The sequence below is a fragment of the Phyllopteryx taeniolatus genome, chromosome 16 (genome assembly GCF_024500385.1).
Source record: "Phyllopteryx taeniolatus isolate TA_2022b chromosome 16, UOR_Ptae_1.2, whole genome shotgun sequence".
NCBI classification, from domain to species: Eukaryota; Metazoa; Chordata; class Actinopteri; order Syngnathiformes; family Syngnathidae; genus Phyllopteryx; species Phyllopteryx taeniolatus.
In genome coordinates, this window is record NC_084517.1 from 10421438 (window position 1) to 10439151 (window position 17714).

Sequence of the window (17714 nt, forward strand, 5' to 3'; positions counted from 1 at the left end):
CCTGACGTCAGTGTGCAAACGCACGTAGTCAATGTGAGTGGATGACATTTGACAAAAGCTACCGCCCCCTTTTCCCACAGTCCCCCCCCCCATCCGACTGACCGCGACAGCTGGCAATGTGTGGCCCGACCACTTGACGTTGAAGCAAAAGGGTGAGTAGACATCCGCGTCCTTTATCTTTGCAAATGAACGACAGTGCAATACTTCCTCGTCCGACGCTGGCGCGGGTCAAATGTGTCGTGTCCTTCGCGTGTTTCCGCAGGCGAGCGTCCTCCCGTTCGCTCCATCAAAGACGCTTTATATGTAACCATACTCGCATGTCCAGGCAGGAACTTGATTTCTGGAGTTCCGTGCTTATATTTTTATGGTGGGCGTGCAAATGCGTCTTCCATACCCAGAGTTGTATTTGTTTTGCCTGTAGGCCTTTATATGCGCCCAGTAATCAAACTAGTGGACAACAAGTGGACAAGGGCATGATGATGATGATGATGATGATGATGATGATGATGACGACGACGAGCGTCTCAGAGGTGGTATCCCATGCAAACAAAATTTTAGCTTTCCCGATTTTAAAAGCTTGTCACTGGGGTGGTACGTTTGACAGCCTAGGCGCATCCTGATAAGATTTTGGGCTAATAATAATACCCTATATATTGCTGTCAATGAAGTCCCACTGTATCCCAATTTCTGTATAAAGTGTAGCATTGTAGTATTTAATTTTCACACCTCAAGTATCTAAATACGACCTCCCCCTTATGTGAACCTAAAGAAGACTGTCAACATCTATTTAAAGGTAAGTTTGAAAGCGATCATGTTCAACAACTGGACTACACAGAGCCTGTTCACTCATGTGTCCCCTTTGTTTACTGCTGTCAGCTCAGCACAAATTCATAGCAGTCTGATATCAGCTCCAAAGTCAACCACACATTTGTTGTGTCAAATATTTCCCAACTTCACATTACAAGTAGTTCACATTTGGAATGTCACGAAAAGTAAATCAAGTTTATACTTGACCCAGCCTCTTGTGGGCCTTGCTTCACCTTTGCGTCGTCTAATTGGTTCTCATTTTCACCATTTGTTCATCAGGTTGCATCATTTGAGCAAGCAGGAACTAAACGCAAAGCCATGTTCTTAGTGCCACTACTCCCCAAATGATCCTCCTCCATGATGAGACAACAATAACGATGTAGATAATCAAATTTTTGCCCTCCTTGAATTTGGAGCTGTATCGGTAAGAGTGTATAACCCAGTTTGGGTTATATAGCTTTTCTATGTTGTTAAAAAGAACTCTTAGGTGGACTCGGGGTGAGTTGTTGAGCACACTGTGTGTGTGTGTGTTTGCAGTATTGGTCTATTTACAATCTGAGATGGTCAAAGGGCTTCTTCTGGCTACCTTCCCAAGTATCTCTATAAAAGACTCTCTCACGCTCAAACATGTACACACAGACACAATGGTGGCTCTAAATTACACAGTGAACCTTATGGCGAAAACAGACTGGTTGGGCTTTTGCCTTAACTTGGAAACACACTGCTTCTCAACAGATTACTGCGCATATTGCGCAAATATCTGAAGCCACCATTACATTTGTTGTTTTAGCGTTGCTATAATGACTGAATGAATGGACAACTAGAATGTCAATAAATAGAGTGCAGACACCCTACAGACTATGCAAAATGGTTGTTGGTTTGTGCATGTTAGTTAGCAGTACCACAATGTGTTCCTGGTTTGATGGGTGGTGACTATGTGATTCTGGAGGGTGGATTGTACCATTGATTTGCTTTTCTTGGCCCATGCACCAACCCTCTAAAAGGTTTCATGTCATTTTTTTGTGTTATCCATCTACTGTGTACGGTTGTCTGTCTACATGTGCTTTGCCTTGCAATTTGCTGGCAACCAGTCCAGGGTGTACAACGGCTCTTTGGAAAAGTCAGCTGGGATAGGCTCATCAGTGACCCTAGTGAGGATAAGCGGTATAGAAAATGGATGGATGGATGGATGGATGTGTCCCAGCCACTTACAAAACCCAATTACAAAGTAGTTGGGATGTTAAATGTAAATAAAAACAGAATACAATGATTAGCAAATATTTTTTTATCTATATTCAATTGAATACACTTCAAAAACAAGATATTTAATATTTAAACTCATGACTGTTAGTGTTTTTTTTTTTGTATGTGTGAATATTGACTCATTTCGAACTTGGTACCTGCAGCACATTTGAAAAAAAAGCTGGCACAAGGACAACAAGAGACTGGAACGCTAAAAAAAACCCACCTGTTTGAAATATTCCACAGGTTAACAGGTTAATTGGAAACAGGTGAGTGGCATGACTGGGTATAAACGGAGCATCCCCGAAAAGCTCAGTTGTTTCCAAGCAAAGATGGGGTGATGTTCACCACTTTGTGAACAACTATGTGAGCAAGTAGTCCAACAGTTTAAGACCAACATTTTTCAATGTACAATTGCAAGGACTTCCCGGATTTCACCTACAGGTTGTAATATCATGAAAAGATTCAGAGAATCTGCAGAAATCCCTGCACATAAGCGGCAAGGGTGAAAACCTACATTGAATGCCCGTTACCTTTGATTCCTCAGGCACTGCATTAAAAACTGGCATCATTGTGGAAAGGATATTGCTTGAGCTCATCTGAGATGGACTGACGGAAAGTGAAAAAGTGTGCTGTGGTCTGATGATTCCACATTTCATATTGTTTTTGGAAATCATGGATGTCGCGTCCATCCATCCATCCATTCTCTACACTTATCCTATTCAGGGTCGCGGGGCGATGGAGCCCATCCCAGCTTACATCAAAAGGCAGACTAAGCAGTAGAGAAAATGAATGGATGGATGGATGTCGTGTCCTCTGGACCAAAGAGTAAAAAGGGACATCTGGATTGTTATCAATGCAAAGTTCAAAAGCCTGCATCTTTGATGGCATGGGGGTGTGTTAGTGCCCATGGCATGGGTAAATTGCACATCTGTGAAGGCACCATTCATTCTGAAAGGTACATACAGGTTTTGGAGCAATATATGCTGCCTTCCAAGCAATGTCTTTTTCATGGACGCCCCTGCTTATTTCAGCAAGACAATGCCAAACCAAATTCTGCACGTGTTACAACAGCGTGGCTTCGTAGTAAAAGAGTGCGGGTACTAGACTGGCCTGCCTGCAGTCCAGACCTGTCTCCCATTGAAAATGTGTGGAACATTATGAAGCGTAAAATACGACAACGGAGACCCCGGACTGTTGAACAGCTGAAGCTGTACATCAGGCAAGAATGGGAAAGAATTCTACCTACAAAGCTTCAACAATTAGTGTCCTCAGTTCCCGAACGTTTATTGATTGTTGTTAAAAGAAAAGGTGATGTAACACAGTGGTAAACATGACCCTGTCCCAGCTTTTTTGGAACGTGTTCCAGCCATAAAGTTCTACGTTAATGATTATTTGCTCAAAACAATCAAGTTTATCAGTTTGAACATTAAATATCTTGGCTTTGTCATGTATTCAATTAAATATAGGTTGAACATGATTTGCAAATCATTGTATTCTGTTTTTATTTATGTTTAACACAACGTCCCAACTTCATTGGAATTGGGGTTGTATTCAATTGAATATAGGTTGAATAGGATTTACAAATCATTGTATTCTCTTTTTATTTACATTTTACAAAACATCCCATTGGTCCCAACTTCATTGGAATTGGGGTTTGTACTAATAATATTGCTTTTTGTGTCTGCTGTGAAATGGGTGATTAAAAACAACAACGATAGTGGTGGAGTATTTTATCAACATAAACACACAGGTTCCGAACATTTAATGGTTAAGATCTGTTTATTAGCTATCATTACATTATGGCCACTCATGTAGAGAGAATTAAGATTTCATATATTCGGGATGGGATGGGACTGAATAATTAGATAAATACAGTAGCTTTGAATGAAATCCTGCATGGGTTTTTTCCAGGTACTCCGGTTTCCTCCCACATTCCAAAGCCATGCATGGTAGGTTAATTGAAGACTCTAAATTGCCCTTATGTGTGAATGTGAGTGTGAATGGCTGTTTGTCTATATGTGCCCAGCGATTGGCTGGCGACCAGTTGAGGGTGTACCCCGCCTCTTGTCCGAAGTCAGCTGGGATAGGCACCAGCATGCCTGCGACCCTAGTGAGGGTTAAGCGTTTAAGATAATTAATGGATGGATGGACACGATGTTCTGCCCATGCTTCCCAACATTCTCCAAATATGCAAATTATTGTAGTATTGACTTAACCATGTCAGTTAAGGTAAACCCTCAAGGGCAATGACATTTTTTCCCGCCAAAGTTTAATTATCCCTTGACAAACATTTGCTCTCTCACGAGCGAACTGGTGATCGACTTTCAAAAGCACCTTTGTCAATCCTGGCCATAACCAAAAGCATGCATGGTAGGTTAATTAAAGATTTTGCATTGTCCATAAGCATTGGTGGCAAAAGTAAAAGTACAGATACTTGGGTAAAAAATGATTCAACTCCTGTACATAAGTAAAAGGAAAAAAGTACAGACTCGAAAATATACTTAATAACAAAAGTAAATAAATGTTAAATGTCAATTTATCATTTATTAAAAAATTAATACATTTAATATCTTGCTTCTCTGAGTCTGTTGCTGCTGTCATGATGCTCCCTGGTTCACGTTCCTCCATGTCACTCCCTTTTTTTCCTCATTATCTGTCATGATCTGAACCGCGGTTGACTTTAACTCTCTGTTATTTTTACGTCGTGTCTGTATCCACGAGGGTTAAAAAGAATAAATAAATGAAACAAGCCTATTTTGAAAAAGTAAGGAGTCGAAAGTAAAGAAATCTGTATTCAAATGTCAGGAATAAAAGTAAAATGTCGTCAGAAAAATAAATACTCAAGAAATACTATTATGACGGCACGGTGGGCAATTGATTAGCACAGCCGCCTCACAGTTCTGAGTGACCCGTGACCCTAATGACGTCATGTGGCACAGAAAATAGATTGATACTTTTGAGTCCCACTCTCAATAACTATCATTTAATGATCATGTTGTGCACACGTTATTGTGCAGTCACTTCAGTGCAGTGTGTTTTCTGTTTTCCCAGTATGCCGCTGGCTCGCAGCTTGTCTGTCACGTCCCTACCTGGTTTGGAGGAATGGGACGAGGATTTTGATTTGGAGGACGCCGTACTTTTTGAAATTGCCTGGGAGGTTGCGAACAAAGGCAAGTGACACGCACGCACGCGCACACACACACCCACACACACATCGGTTCACGATATGTATTTTGGTGCTGTTTGCGTGCAGTCGGCGGCATCTACACAGTCATCCAGACCAAAGCCCGCCTGACGTCCGAGGAATGGGGGGAGAACTATTTCCTGGTGGGCCCTTACGTGGAGAGCAACGTGCGCACACAAGTGGAGCTCATCGAGCCCACAAACCCTGTGCTCAAGAGGACCATTGACAAGATGAACTCCAGTGGGTGTAAGGTAAAGTATCACCACACATGCACAACAAACACACACACGCACACATGCCTGAGTTAGAACTGAATGTCCCGATGGAGAGATCATGCCTCTAAACTGCTGTGACATTTCCTCGTAAAGGTTAGAGGTTGTATGAAATTCCATTCACTCGAACATATGCACGCGCGGGCACACAGATCATTAAGCACAGGCTTTGTGTTTTACAGCTCTAGGTGGTGTTTTTTTTTTCTTTCTTTTTTTTTTAAGTGGTATTTTTAAATAAGCCCAAGTAGTACCACATGGCTGCTTAATTGACTGCCAGGACAAAATAAGTCCAACAGGGTGTTTCAGTTTCAGTCCTTTATTGCTCTGTGTGAAAGAAACATAACGGCGTGTAAACAAACAGCTCCCCTCAGCCAAAGAGGTTTTGTTTTCAATGTTACATTTGCTAATGTGCCGCAAAAAATACTGAAGTGTTTTCCACCAAACATTTTGGAGGGGTGTGATGAGGATGAAGGAAGAAGAGCTCTACATTGCACGATAGGGCGAGGTTACCCTTAAGTTCTCAGTGAATAATGCATGAACCATAATGACAATATCAGACATATGAAGGCGGTATCTGTACTGTATTTTCAATTTGGTGCTCATCGAAATCAAGATTGTTAGGTGTGGTACCATTCTTGTTAAATTTTTGGAATGTAATATTTTCTTTTACTCATGACACCTACTTTTTACTTCCCACACTTGCAACACCACTTACCCTTTGGCAGATCTACTTTGGTCGATGGCTCATCGAGGGCAGCCCGTATGTGGTTCTGATCGATGTGGGCTTCACTGCCTGGTCTCTGGACACCTGGAAGAGTGAGCTGTGGGATCTCTGTGACATCGGTGTTCCGTGGTTCGACCGCGAGGCCAACGATGCCGTGCTGTTTGGCTTTTTGACAGCCTGGCTCCTTGGAGAGGTCAGAGATTCCCGCTAAGTTCCAGACATTAAAAAGGACATCCCATTATCTCCCTATGACTAACTATATTTTCCCCTGAACTGCAGTATGCGGCCCAGTGTGATGAGACTCCTCACGTCGTGGCCCATTTCCACGAGTGGTTGGCCGGCCTGGGCTTGGTGTTGTGTAGACAGAGACAGTTGCCCATAGCAACTATCTTCACCACTCACGCCACACTCCTGGGACGCTACCTGTGCGCTGGAAATGTCGACTTCTACAACAAACTTTCAGAGGTTTGTGTTTGAACGTGTTGACCTGTGTGCATTTGACACTTCGTTGACACAGAAGGGTATGAGACGTATCATCTATAGCAGTGGTTCTCAAAACTTTTTTTGATGTACCACCTCAAAATATACTTACCGTATTTTATACAACCATAGGGCGCACCGTATTAAAGGGCGCAGTCTCAGTTACGGGGTCTATTTCTGTATTTAACACATACATAAGGTGCACCGTATTATTGGGCGCAGGCATGGTAAAACATACGCTAGCTTAAAACATACGGTAGCATGCATGCACGCTAAAACAATGTTTTTTAAATAGGCAGCGGGAGCAAAAGTTCGGTTGTACTTTATTGAGGATTTAACAATGTACTCCTGTTATTTTTTGATCAATCCTCATCCACAAATCCATCAAAGTCCTCATCTTCTGTATCTGAAATGAACAGCTGGGCAAGTTCTCCAACAAACACGACGTGTTCCCTCTCGTCATTGTCGGAGTCAGTCTCGTTGCCGGGGGGCTGTTCAGCAATGATGCCGGCTTTCGCGAAAGCTCAGACCACAGTCAAAGCGGATACCTTAGCCCAAGCATCCACAATCCATTCACATATGGTGGCGTAACTCGCCCGGTGTTGCCTCCCAGTCTTAGTTGCACTTGGTTTTTCACAGCGGCTGTGAGATGGGCGCACATGGAGTCACAGATCAACTGGGACGGTCACGCATGGAAAAAAAACATCCGGTCTCTTTACGTACACCTCACTCAGCCACTCTCTCATTTTCTCCTCGTCCATCCAGCCCTTTTGATTGGCCTTAACGATGACTTCGGCTGGAAACTTTTCTTTCGGCAGCGTCTTCCTCTTAAAAATCACCATAGGTGGCAGTTTCTGTCCATTACCATGGCAACAAAGCACAACAGTAAAAGCCGACTTCTCGTGCCCCGTTGTGCGTATCGCTACCGTGGTGGTCCCCTTCTTCTCTACAGTGTGGTTCACCGGGATGTCGAAAGTCAGTGGCACCTCGTCCATGTTGGTGATGTGGTTGGGCTGGATGTATTTGTCGGCAATCTTTTTACTACAGAAGGAGCGGAAGATGGCACATACCAGCATATATACCTACTGGGTCGTGCCTTTAGCGTCCTCTTTCACGCGCACCCTTCCCCCGTTAACGTTCTCATGCTGTCCTCAGTCACGTCCGCCTTTCCTCTATATACGCAGGGTGTCGGCAGGAAATGCTTCCCGTCAGTCAAGCGGAGCGCTCATCAAAGTCACACAACATTTACAGATTTTGGAACTCGGTGCACACATAAGCCGCATTATAAGACGCCCTGTCCATTTTGGAGAAAATTTAAGACTTTTAAGTGCGCCTTATGGTCGTGAAAATACGGTAGTTCTCTGAGTACAAAACATTAATAGCGACATTAAAATACAGTAATGAGTAGTGCACATCAAAAACGAGGCTAAGGTTTTATTCCTAAAAAGTTCCGGTATACTTAATATTGTAAGCCACTGTAACATTATGTAGTTTCAACAATCACACTGTGCTGAAATATAGGAAGAGAAAAAAAACTGAACTTGCAAGTAATGGAATTAAATATAACATTGCGCATTAAAAGTTAAATAAAAATTGTACCCTTAAATAAATGTGTAAAAACAGTTGTTAGAGTAAATGCAAATATATTCTACATACAAAATGCAAATACAACTAAACTGTACATTAAAAATTGTACTGTACATGAAAAGTGAAAAATGTTCTATGCTGGATTAAAAAAAAACCTGGCTGTATACTTAGTTACTGTACAAGCGTCATTCTGTTTGATTGCCATGCTTCATTTGTGAGGCTGGCGCCACATACTATGAAGAGTGGGCTTGGTGCAAAAGACTCACCTGTAGCGATATATGCGTATTTGAAGTATGACTGCTGACTCTTAAATGCAGTTTTCTTTTTCTTGGAAGATGTAGGCTCTTCATCTCATAATTTTGCACTTTCTCCTTTCTGAAGAAGCGCTCAAAGATCTTTGTTTTTGGTTCATTTTTGCTCGCTTTCGGGGCGTACTTTGTCACTACAATATAACATGACTGAGACGAGCGGTTGACGTGTACAGAGGCGCAAGCAGATGTTACTTTTAACATAGACTCTGATGATCAAAGAAATATTTTTTGTTCAATCTCTCTGTACGGCTCGATACAAAACGCCCTACGAACCGGTGCCGGTTCAGTGCGCAGTGTTTTGGGGTCTTTATTTCTCCCTCAAATCGTCATCTAAGCAAGACATTTTTGACAATTTTATGCTGGGAATAGTTTGGAGAAGGCGACTATACTGGTCTAAAGTACGGAGTTGGGTGTGCGCACAAGTTCAGTTCAAATAACAAATCATTTTTTGCTTAAGAAATTCTTTGCCCAACAGGTGGTATTAGTGCAGGTTCTTACATTGCGTAAGCAGGATAATGACCTGTGTACACAAATGTATCCTTTTCTGGGATGCATAATTTGAAGGGAGAAAATCCCATAAATGAATCTGATAATGCAGTGATTCTCAGTGTGGCATGAGTACCACCACCGTTACGCGGGCTTCCTCTCGTGGTATGCAAAAGAATGACTACCCAAATACAATTCAGTCGTATTTTAAGTTAAAAACTTGTATTAATCTTACAGAGCTGTTTGTTTTGAAACATTATTTAGATGATTTTTAAAAATCTTTGTGCAACACAATTTAATTGAATCATTTAAGTAGCATTTTTTAAAAAATTATTTCACAATATTTAAGCGCAGTGCAAATGTTCACACTGCATAGTGTTAGTGGCTTACAATTACGTTAAATGTACTTTTTAGGAATAAAACCTTGTGTAAAAAGTTTGAGATCCAATGTGATAAGGAATTTATTACCAAAATAAGTTATTACTAAAGAACTAAGCTGCACAAGAAATTTAAACAGGAGTTCAGAAAAAAGTGTAAAATAAGCGACCAAGGAAAATTTTCAAATTGTCACATCAGACAGTTATATGCTTTTTACAGGGAACACCCTGGACTGGTCATCAACCAATCGCAGGGCTCATAATAGACAAACAAGCATTCACATTTACAGTAAAAAAAAAAAAGAAAACAAAAAGCACAATTTAGAGTCTTCAATAAACCTGACATTTATGTTTTTGGAATGTGGGTGGAAACCAGAGTAACAAAAAAAAAAAAAACACGCAAGCATGGGGAGAACATACAAACTCCACACAGGAATGCCCGAGCTTGGATTCAAACCAACAACCTCAGAACTTTGAGGCGGATGTGCTAACCACTGGCCCATCATGCAACCTAAATGAAATTATTCATTGTTAACGTAATCTTTCGCAGAGCTAACTAGACAAGAAAACATTATTTTCTCACTGGCTTTGTGTGTGTGTGTGCGCGCGTGCGTGCCTGCGTGTTTGTCAGTTCAACGTAGATAAGGAAGCAGGCGACAGACAGATCTACCATCGCTACTGTTTGGAGCGAGCAGCTGCCCACTGTGCCCACGTCTTCACCACTGTGTCCCAGATCACAGCCATTGAGGCAGAAAACCTGCTCAAAAGAAAACCAGGTGTGTAGAGACTGCAAACCGCTTTCACTGGAGGGAGACACATGGGTTAAGTGAAGTTTTTTTTAAGAAAAACAAAAGTTACCGAAGTACCATCAACGAAGATGGACTACATAGAATTAACTTAGTTATGTGTAATGAGAGAAAAGTCTAAAGGAGATCACCAGGCCTGCTCTGCTTCTTCCTCCTGATCATTTAGCCAGAGCATTATGTTGGGCCCCATAGGCCAGTGAAATAAATGTTATATGTCAACAATGCCCACATGACTTTTTAAAAGTTGCTGTGTCACCGGGCTGACTCCTGACAGCACAAACACTAAGGAATTTATTATAGGAGCCAAAGTACAACCCCAATTCCAATGAAGTTGGGACGTTGTGTTAAACATAAATAAAAACAGAATACAATGATTTGCAAATCATGTTCAACCTATATTTAATTGAATACACTAAAAAGACAAGCTATTTAATGTTCAAACTAATAAACTTTATTGTTTTTATCAAATAATCATTAACTTCGAATTTTATGGCTGCAACACGTTCCAAAAAAGCTGGGACAGGGTCATGATTACCACTGTGTTACATCACCTTTTCTTTTAACAACATTCAATAAACCTTTGGGAACTGAGTACACTAATTGTTGAAGCTTTATAGGTGAAATTCTTTTCCATTCTTGCTTGATGTACAGCTTCAGCTGTTCAACAGTCCGGGGTCTCCGTTGTCGTATTTTACGCTTCATAATGCGCCACACATTTTCAATGGGAGACAGGTCTGGACTGCAGGCAGGCCAGTCTAGTACCCACACTCTTTTACTACGAAGCCACACTGTTGTAACACGTGCAGAATGTGGTTTGGCATTGTCTTGCTGAAATAAGCAGGGGCGTCCATGAAAAAGACGTTGCTTGGATGGCAGCATATGTTTCTCCAAAACCTGTATCTACCTTTCAGCATTAATGGTGCCTTCACAGATGTTACCCATGCCATTGGCACTAACACAGCCCCATACCATCACAGATTCTGGCTTTTGAACTTTGCATCCATAACAGTCCAGATGGTTCTTTTCCTCTTTGGCCCGGAGGACACGACGTCCACAATTTCCAAAAACAGTTTGAAATGTGGACTCGTCGGACCACAGAACACTTTTCCACTTTGCATCAGTCCATCTTAGATGAGCTTGGGCCCAGACAAGCCGGCGGCGTTTCTGGGTGTTGTTGATAAATGGCTTTTGCTTTGCTGTTTCAAATTGCACTTACGGATGTAGCGCCGAACTGTATTTACTGACATTGGTTTTCTGAAGTGTTCATGAGCCAATGTGGTGATATCCTTTACACATTGATATTATGGACCGTAGATGATGAAATCCCCAAATTCCTTTCAATTGTACATTGAGGAACATTGTCCTTAAACTGTTCGACTGTTTTCTCACGCACTTGTTCACAAAGAGGTGAACCTATCCCCATCTTTGCTTGTGAATGACTGAGCAATTCAGGGAAGCTCCTTTTATACCCAATCATGGCACCCACCTGTTCCCAATTAGCCTGTTCACCTGTGGGATGTTCCAAACAGGTGTTTGATGAGCATTCCTCATCTTTCTCAGTCTTTTTTGCCACCTGTCCCAGCTTTTTTGGAAGGTGTTGCAGCCATAAAATTCAAAGTTAATGATTATTTGCTAAAAACAATCAAGTTTATCAGTTTGAACATTAAATATCTTGGCTTTGTCATGTATTCAATTAAATATAGGTTGAACATGATTTGCAAATCATTGTATTCTGTTTTTATTTATGTTTAACACAACATCCCAATTTCATTGGAATTGGGGTTGTATTAGTACAGGGGTTATGAGTCGAGTTTATGTGTACATTATGTATGCATGAATACAGTGGACCATCGTTTATTGCAGGCATATGTTCCGGACGCACACATAAGTGAAAACTGACAGCATATAAAAATTTTTTTTTTTTTTTTAAATATATGTTTTTAAAATATATTTGCTTTAAACACATTTAAATGTATTAAAACACACTTGAAAGTATTTCTTAGCACCTGTTCTGACTCTCTCGCTGTCAAGAAATCGCAGGCTATCATACTGTATAACATCACTTTCAGGAAATGAAAAGAGTCCCTTGGTTGCACAGTACTCTAAATAACACTCAAAGCATGCTTGCTTGAAGATTTTTGTAACTCAAATGTTCAACCAAGCCATATTATAATCAACGTCTTCTAGCTTATTGATACTGTATTGCAAAATGTCATAGCGGGGCCAACGGGAGTGAACATAGATGTTAGGATAATTGCACATCTTCAAAAAACTGCTACTTTAACACACCTGGACCAGCATTACATTTTGTAAAAAACTAAGAAAAAACATTACGCTGCATCTTGATCCAGTATAGCTTAGTACTGCCCGGCGTATTGCGGCACTACACTGAAGGCACGGAACACTATCTTTGGTCTTGGCAGTATATGTACTGTAAAAACCCGTAAAGAAAATGCTCAAAAATCCATGATATAGTGGATCACTGCCTCACCAACTCATCCCTTATCTTGCATTCCATAAAATTGGGAAGTCAGAATCTTTCGAGCCTTGTCTCGGACCACGCAGAGATGCAGTATTATGATGTCACCAACAGGTGCAAAAAAATACTTTCTCAGATACTACAGTACACATTATCTACTGTATCTGTATTTATTGGTTATCTTAGATATTGCCATTTAAGATCAGGTTTGCTGACAGAACAAAGCAAATACTAGCATTTTTTTGTTTTGTTTTGTTCATGCTGGATTGGAACATTATTATACTTCAAGAGGGATTCTTCTAATTTCCCTGCAGTTTTTAAGGCAGCATTAATGCAGATTCGCTGCATGGGTCTTTGATGTCTTTAATTTTGTGTATTGCCTAATGTAATGTATTCCTCACACCCCATACAGACATTGTCACTCCCAACGGACTCAACGTAAAGAAGTTCTCAGCCGTGCATGAGTTTCAGAACCTCCACGCGCAGAGCAAGAATCGGATTCAGGAGTTTGTCAGGGGACACTTTTACGGGTCAGAAATCTAATACCACACACATAAAAACATTTGGGTTGCAATAGGGTAATTTTCTAGTTATTATAATTCTGCTTATATCATTGCGTAGATGTCGAGCAGTGATCTTAATTGCTTATTAAAGTCATATGACTGGTGATACTGCTTTGTCATGACCATCAGGCACCTTGACTTCAACCTGGACAAGTGTTTGTTCCTCTTCATTGCTGGAAGATATGAATTCTCCAACAAAGGAGCTGACATCTTCTTGGAGTCTTTGGCCAGACTCAACTACCTGCTAAGAGTAAGTGTGTTTGGTGTTTTGTCCTAGTGGCATATGTGTATATTCACCTCTCATAATGAAACAAATTTGCATATTTCACACACTTGCAGGTAAATCACAGCGATGTGACCGTCATTGCATTTTTTATTATGCCGGCTCGGACAAACAACTTCAATGTGGAGACCTTAAAGGGTCAAGCGGTCAGGAAGCAACTGTGGTGAGGCTGCCGTTTTGAATGTAGACTATGTGGACAAAAGTATTGGCTCACCAAGCCCTGCACACATGCAAAATGTGAAAATGAATTAACCAAACCGGATTGATAATTATTAAGTGTGTTTCAGTACTTTAGTCCATATAGTTTATTTAAATCTAGATGTTAAGAAATTTGAGACCAGACATGAATTTCAAGTCACAATTATCTGACACTCAAGGTAGTCTTCACCATACACGTTTGTAGATGTAGTTTTATGATAATTGCTTTTCTTTTATTCTACACTACAGGGATACTGCTCAAACTGTGAAGGAGCGATTTGGAAAGAAACTTTATGAGTCACTGCTAGTGTAAGTCCTCTTTCACATCTTGTAACACTATCCCCATGTTGATAGAAAATGTGCTTCAAATAGATCACTTTGCAAGCTAATACAGTATATTTGATCTATCCGTTTTCTTAGTGGGCAGCTGCCAGATGTGTCAAAGATGCTGGACAAAGAAGACTTCACCATGATGAAGCGTGCCATCTTCGCCACTCAAAGACAGTGCCAGCCTCCGGTCTGCACTCATAACATGCTGGAGGACAGCGGCGACCCCATTCTAAACTCTGTGCGGCGCATCGGCCTTTTCAACAGCTCTTCTGACCGTATCAAGGTATGTTTACAAGTTAGCTGACCTCAGCCACAATAAAACCATAGACTAGTACACATTAATACTTACCACGGCGTAAGACACACCTGCACAATGTATTAAAACACATTCACTGCCATTGACGGCTTTAGAAGTCAAATCCATGTTAACTGGGAGGGCTGGCAGTGAATGAGTTAAGATCCAATACGAAAGCAATATTGAAAAATCTTCTCTTTCAAAGGTAATAATGCTCAGATTTCATTCTGCTAGTGAGGTATTTACTTAATATCCTCCATCAAGCACACAGAGTTGAGGTCATATTAGGATCGCCATTGTTGTTTGGTTGGTTTGTTAGTAGGTTACTAAACAGGATTACACACAAACCGTTTTCATCACTTTGTATAAAAATTGTGCAAAATGCCATTTAATGTCTGTGTAATTCCAGATAATCATGCTTGTCATTGAGGCAGTGACCCGCCACAGAGCTGTGATGGATAAATAGATGAATAAAAACACTTTTGCCTTGTCCACCCACTTTGTGATGTAAATCACTGTCATCTACTGGACGGGAGTTGAACTGCATGTCCTACCTAACCAATTTAGATTTTCAGTCAAATGTGTGATGGACTTTTCTGGTTGGGCAGTGTCTATGCTCAAGTGAGTTTATTCTAGCTATATTTAGTCGATGTGGTGCTACAGAATTAAAGAAAAGAAGCTATTGAGGCCGCCTGTTTATTAAACAGCAGCATCTTGTAGCTACAGATTGCCATTAAACTGGCACCTATGTGATGCTTCCATCCAGATTATATTCCATCCCGAGTTCCTGTCCTCCACCTCTCCGCTGCTTCCGATGGATTATGAGGAGTTCGTAAGAGGTTGCCACTTGGGCGTCTTCCCCTCTTACTATGAACCTTGGGGCTACACACCAGGTATGACTCATGCATGCTGACTAGATGCTGGTATTTTAAATGAAAGAGTAAATGTGAACTAAACTCTACATATCATTGTTAGCCGAGTGCACGGTCATGGGAATTCCATCAATCTCAACAAACCTGTCAGGCTTTGGTTGTTTCATGGAGGAACACATAGCAGATCCCTCAGCATATGGTGGGTTTCTTCATTCTATTTTATCTTCAGAATAATTAAAAAAATGAGGTAAGAGGGATATGCTCCTTCTCACACCTTTCACCTTTACAGGGATTTACATCCTGGACCGGCGGTTTCGAGGGGTGGACGAGTCGTGTAACCAGCTCACTTCCTTCCTGTTCCAGTTCTGCAAGCAGAGCCGGCGCCAGAGAATCATCCAGAGGAACCGCACGGAACGTCTAAGCGACCTCCTGGACTGGAGATACCTCGGCAGGGTATGAGTTCAAATAGGGTGCATCGTTCAATTTTTTTTTACGTGATCATTTTGAAACCTATTCTACTGCGTATTTCTCTTTTGCGTCAGTATTATGTCGCTGCACGTCACATGGCCCTGGCTAAAGCCTTCCCTGACACCTTCCTGTACGAACCTCATGACCCCACCTCAGTAAGTTAACTTGTATATTTATGTGGGGAAATCAGTTAAACTTGGCGTAATCATTCATTTTATCCTAGTAGAAAATCCCATCCTATACCCTCTGATGTCCCTCTCATGTTTCTCGTCAGACGTCAGGTTTCCGTTACCCCCGTCCTGCCTCCGTGCCGCCATCTCCTTCCCTCTCCCGCCACTCCTCCCCCCACCCCAGCGATGTCGAGGACAACGATGAGGACGAACGCTACGACGAAGATCTGGAGGCAGAAAAGGACAGAGTCAACATTCGCCAGCCCTGCACGTTGCCATTTAAAAACAAGATTTCTGCAAAAGCCAGCGGGAATGGCAACAGTGTCATAAGCGAGAGAAACTGAACACGCTAAACGTCACTTGTGAGATTTTGGATGACTAATAATCAACCACGCATTTAGAGAACAAATTATATAATGAATTTAAAATACGTTTGATGTGAATCTGCGTCTTCCCAGCCAGTGGGTACCTCAGAGGTTTGAAAAATATAAGTTTTGATTCTTTCAGTCACACCAGCAGTCCTACAAGTGGTTTGTTTTGAAGGATAAGCAGCACACCACACAGTGAAAATGTCACAATTGCTGTATTTTACTAACACTGGATTAAGATAGTGACATAACATAATTATGAGTCGCTAAGGGTTTTTTAATGAGCAGGAAAAACAACACAATCCTCCTTTTTACCGTCTTATCAACTTTCTACTCCAAAGCAGGAACCTCTTCTTTCCTAATTGGAAAACAGACAGCATCGTTTGCTGTGAGTAGCCAGTAAGGGCGCTTAAAGTGTCTCCATTACACTGTGTTTCACACTCACTTGTAGCACTTTTCCCAGTCTTTCAAATGCCTTGTTTGTCTTTGTCAAACCCCAGAATGGAAAAAAAAATATTTAAAACAAAACATATACTAAAGAAAAATGGCACCAAAAATCTTTGGCCTTTCACACTGAGGACTTTGTTTTTGTGTTTTAATTTTATTTCCAAGCCTTAAATTTCTGCTGCGATTACTGTGAATGACCTCACACTCCCACTTTTGTGCTTGTGTACTGACGAGTATTTATGATTGAGGGGGGGGGGGGGGGGGGGGGGGGGGGGGGGGCATTTTAGAGATTGCAACTGTGTTTGCACATGCGAGATGAGCCTAGAATAGGAGCTGGAAAGTGGTAGAAGGAAGAACATTTTGCAAGATGTATGTATACTAGATGTGAGAGTTGTATCATTTCCAATCTTGCACCATATGAACTTAATAAAAGAGTAAATATATAGGACATGTCAACATTTTACAAAGGATAACTGCTCTTCTTTGCTTGAATGTGTGTTTTATTGGACCACAAGAGCCTCTGGCTGTTTACATGGCAACAACCACATGGAATATCCACTGTTCACCTCTATTTGCAGTCGGTCTTTGGCCATTGGATGTTTCAGCACAAATAAACCTGACCCCCGTGACCTTTGCAAACTGAAAAGAGAAAATATGAAAAAAAAGTCATTTTTGGTTGTGGAGTAATCACTTTTTCAAGTCTTTGTTTTTTTTAAAGTAGGTAAGTAAAATTCTCAGGCATCCTGGTTACCTGCCAAGGTTGAATCGAGGCAACTGGACCCTTTATTTGTGAAGACATTTCACCTTTAATCCATTAGGCTTCTTTAGGTCAAAAGTTTTGGTGTGGCTGGGGAACGACCGTCCTGACTTCCAACTGTTCATTCACTCAACTGGTTTCAAAACACCACTGGGTATAAGCAGATGATAGGTGATGCAAACCACTTCCGTTTGGAGAAGGATTT

General features: G+C 41.3%; 2 protein-coding genes across 3 annotated transcripts in view; one reads left to right on the top strand and one right to left on the bottom strand.

The window, feature by feature from the left end:
* The window catches only part of gys1 (glycogen synthase 1 (muscle)), a 20844-nt gene continuing 3130 nt past the window's right edge, over nucleotides 1-17714 (top strand). For both annotated transcript variants that reach the window (XM_061748544.1, XM_061748545.1), the window contains exons 1-16: nucleotides 1-152; nucleotides 5104-5222; nucleotides 5306-5487; nucleotides 6234-6425; nucleotides 6512-6697; nucleotides 10105-10249; nucleotides 13171-13288; nucleotides 13451-13571; nucleotides 13661-13767; nucleotides 14052-14111; nucleotides 14223-14415; nucleotides 15194-15320; nucleotides 15403-15498; nucleotides 15589-15752; nucleotides 15842-15922; nucleotides 16042-17680. In XM_061748544.1, the coding sequence (XP_061604528.1) occupies nucleotides 5105-5222; nucleotides 5306-5487; nucleotides 6234-6425; nucleotides 6512-6697; nucleotides 10105-10249; nucleotides 13171-13288; nucleotides 13451-13571; nucleotides 13661-13767; nucleotides 14052-14111; nucleotides 14223-14415; nucleotides 15194-15320; nucleotides 15403-15498; nucleotides 15589-15752; nucleotides 15842-15922; nucleotides 16042-16281 (2130 nt within the window). In that variant the 5' untranslated portion in view covers nucleotides 1-152; nucleotide 5104 and the 3' untranslated portion in view covers nucleotides 16282-17680. The remainder of the gene's footprint in view (nucleotides 153-5103; nucleotides 5223-5305; nucleotides 5488-6233; nucleotides 6426-6511; nucleotides 6698-10104; nucleotides 10250-13170; nucleotides 13289-13450; nucleotides 13572-13660; nucleotides 13768-14051; nucleotides 14112-14222; nucleotides 14416-15193; nucleotides 15321-15402; nucleotides 15499-15588; nucleotides 15753-15841; nucleotides 15923-16041; nucleotides 17681-17714) is intronic.
* aspdh (aspartate dehydrogenase domain containing) overlaps nucleotides 17234-17714 on the bottom strand; it is a 5553-nt gene continuing 5072 nt past the window's right edge. Inside the window, exon 8 of the mRNA XM_061748548.1 lies at nucleotides 17234-17391. Coding sequence (XP_061604532.1) covers nucleotides 17354-17391 — 38 coding nt within the window. The 3' untranslated portion in view covers nucleotides 17234-17353. The remainder of the gene's footprint in view (nucleotides 17392-17714) is intronic.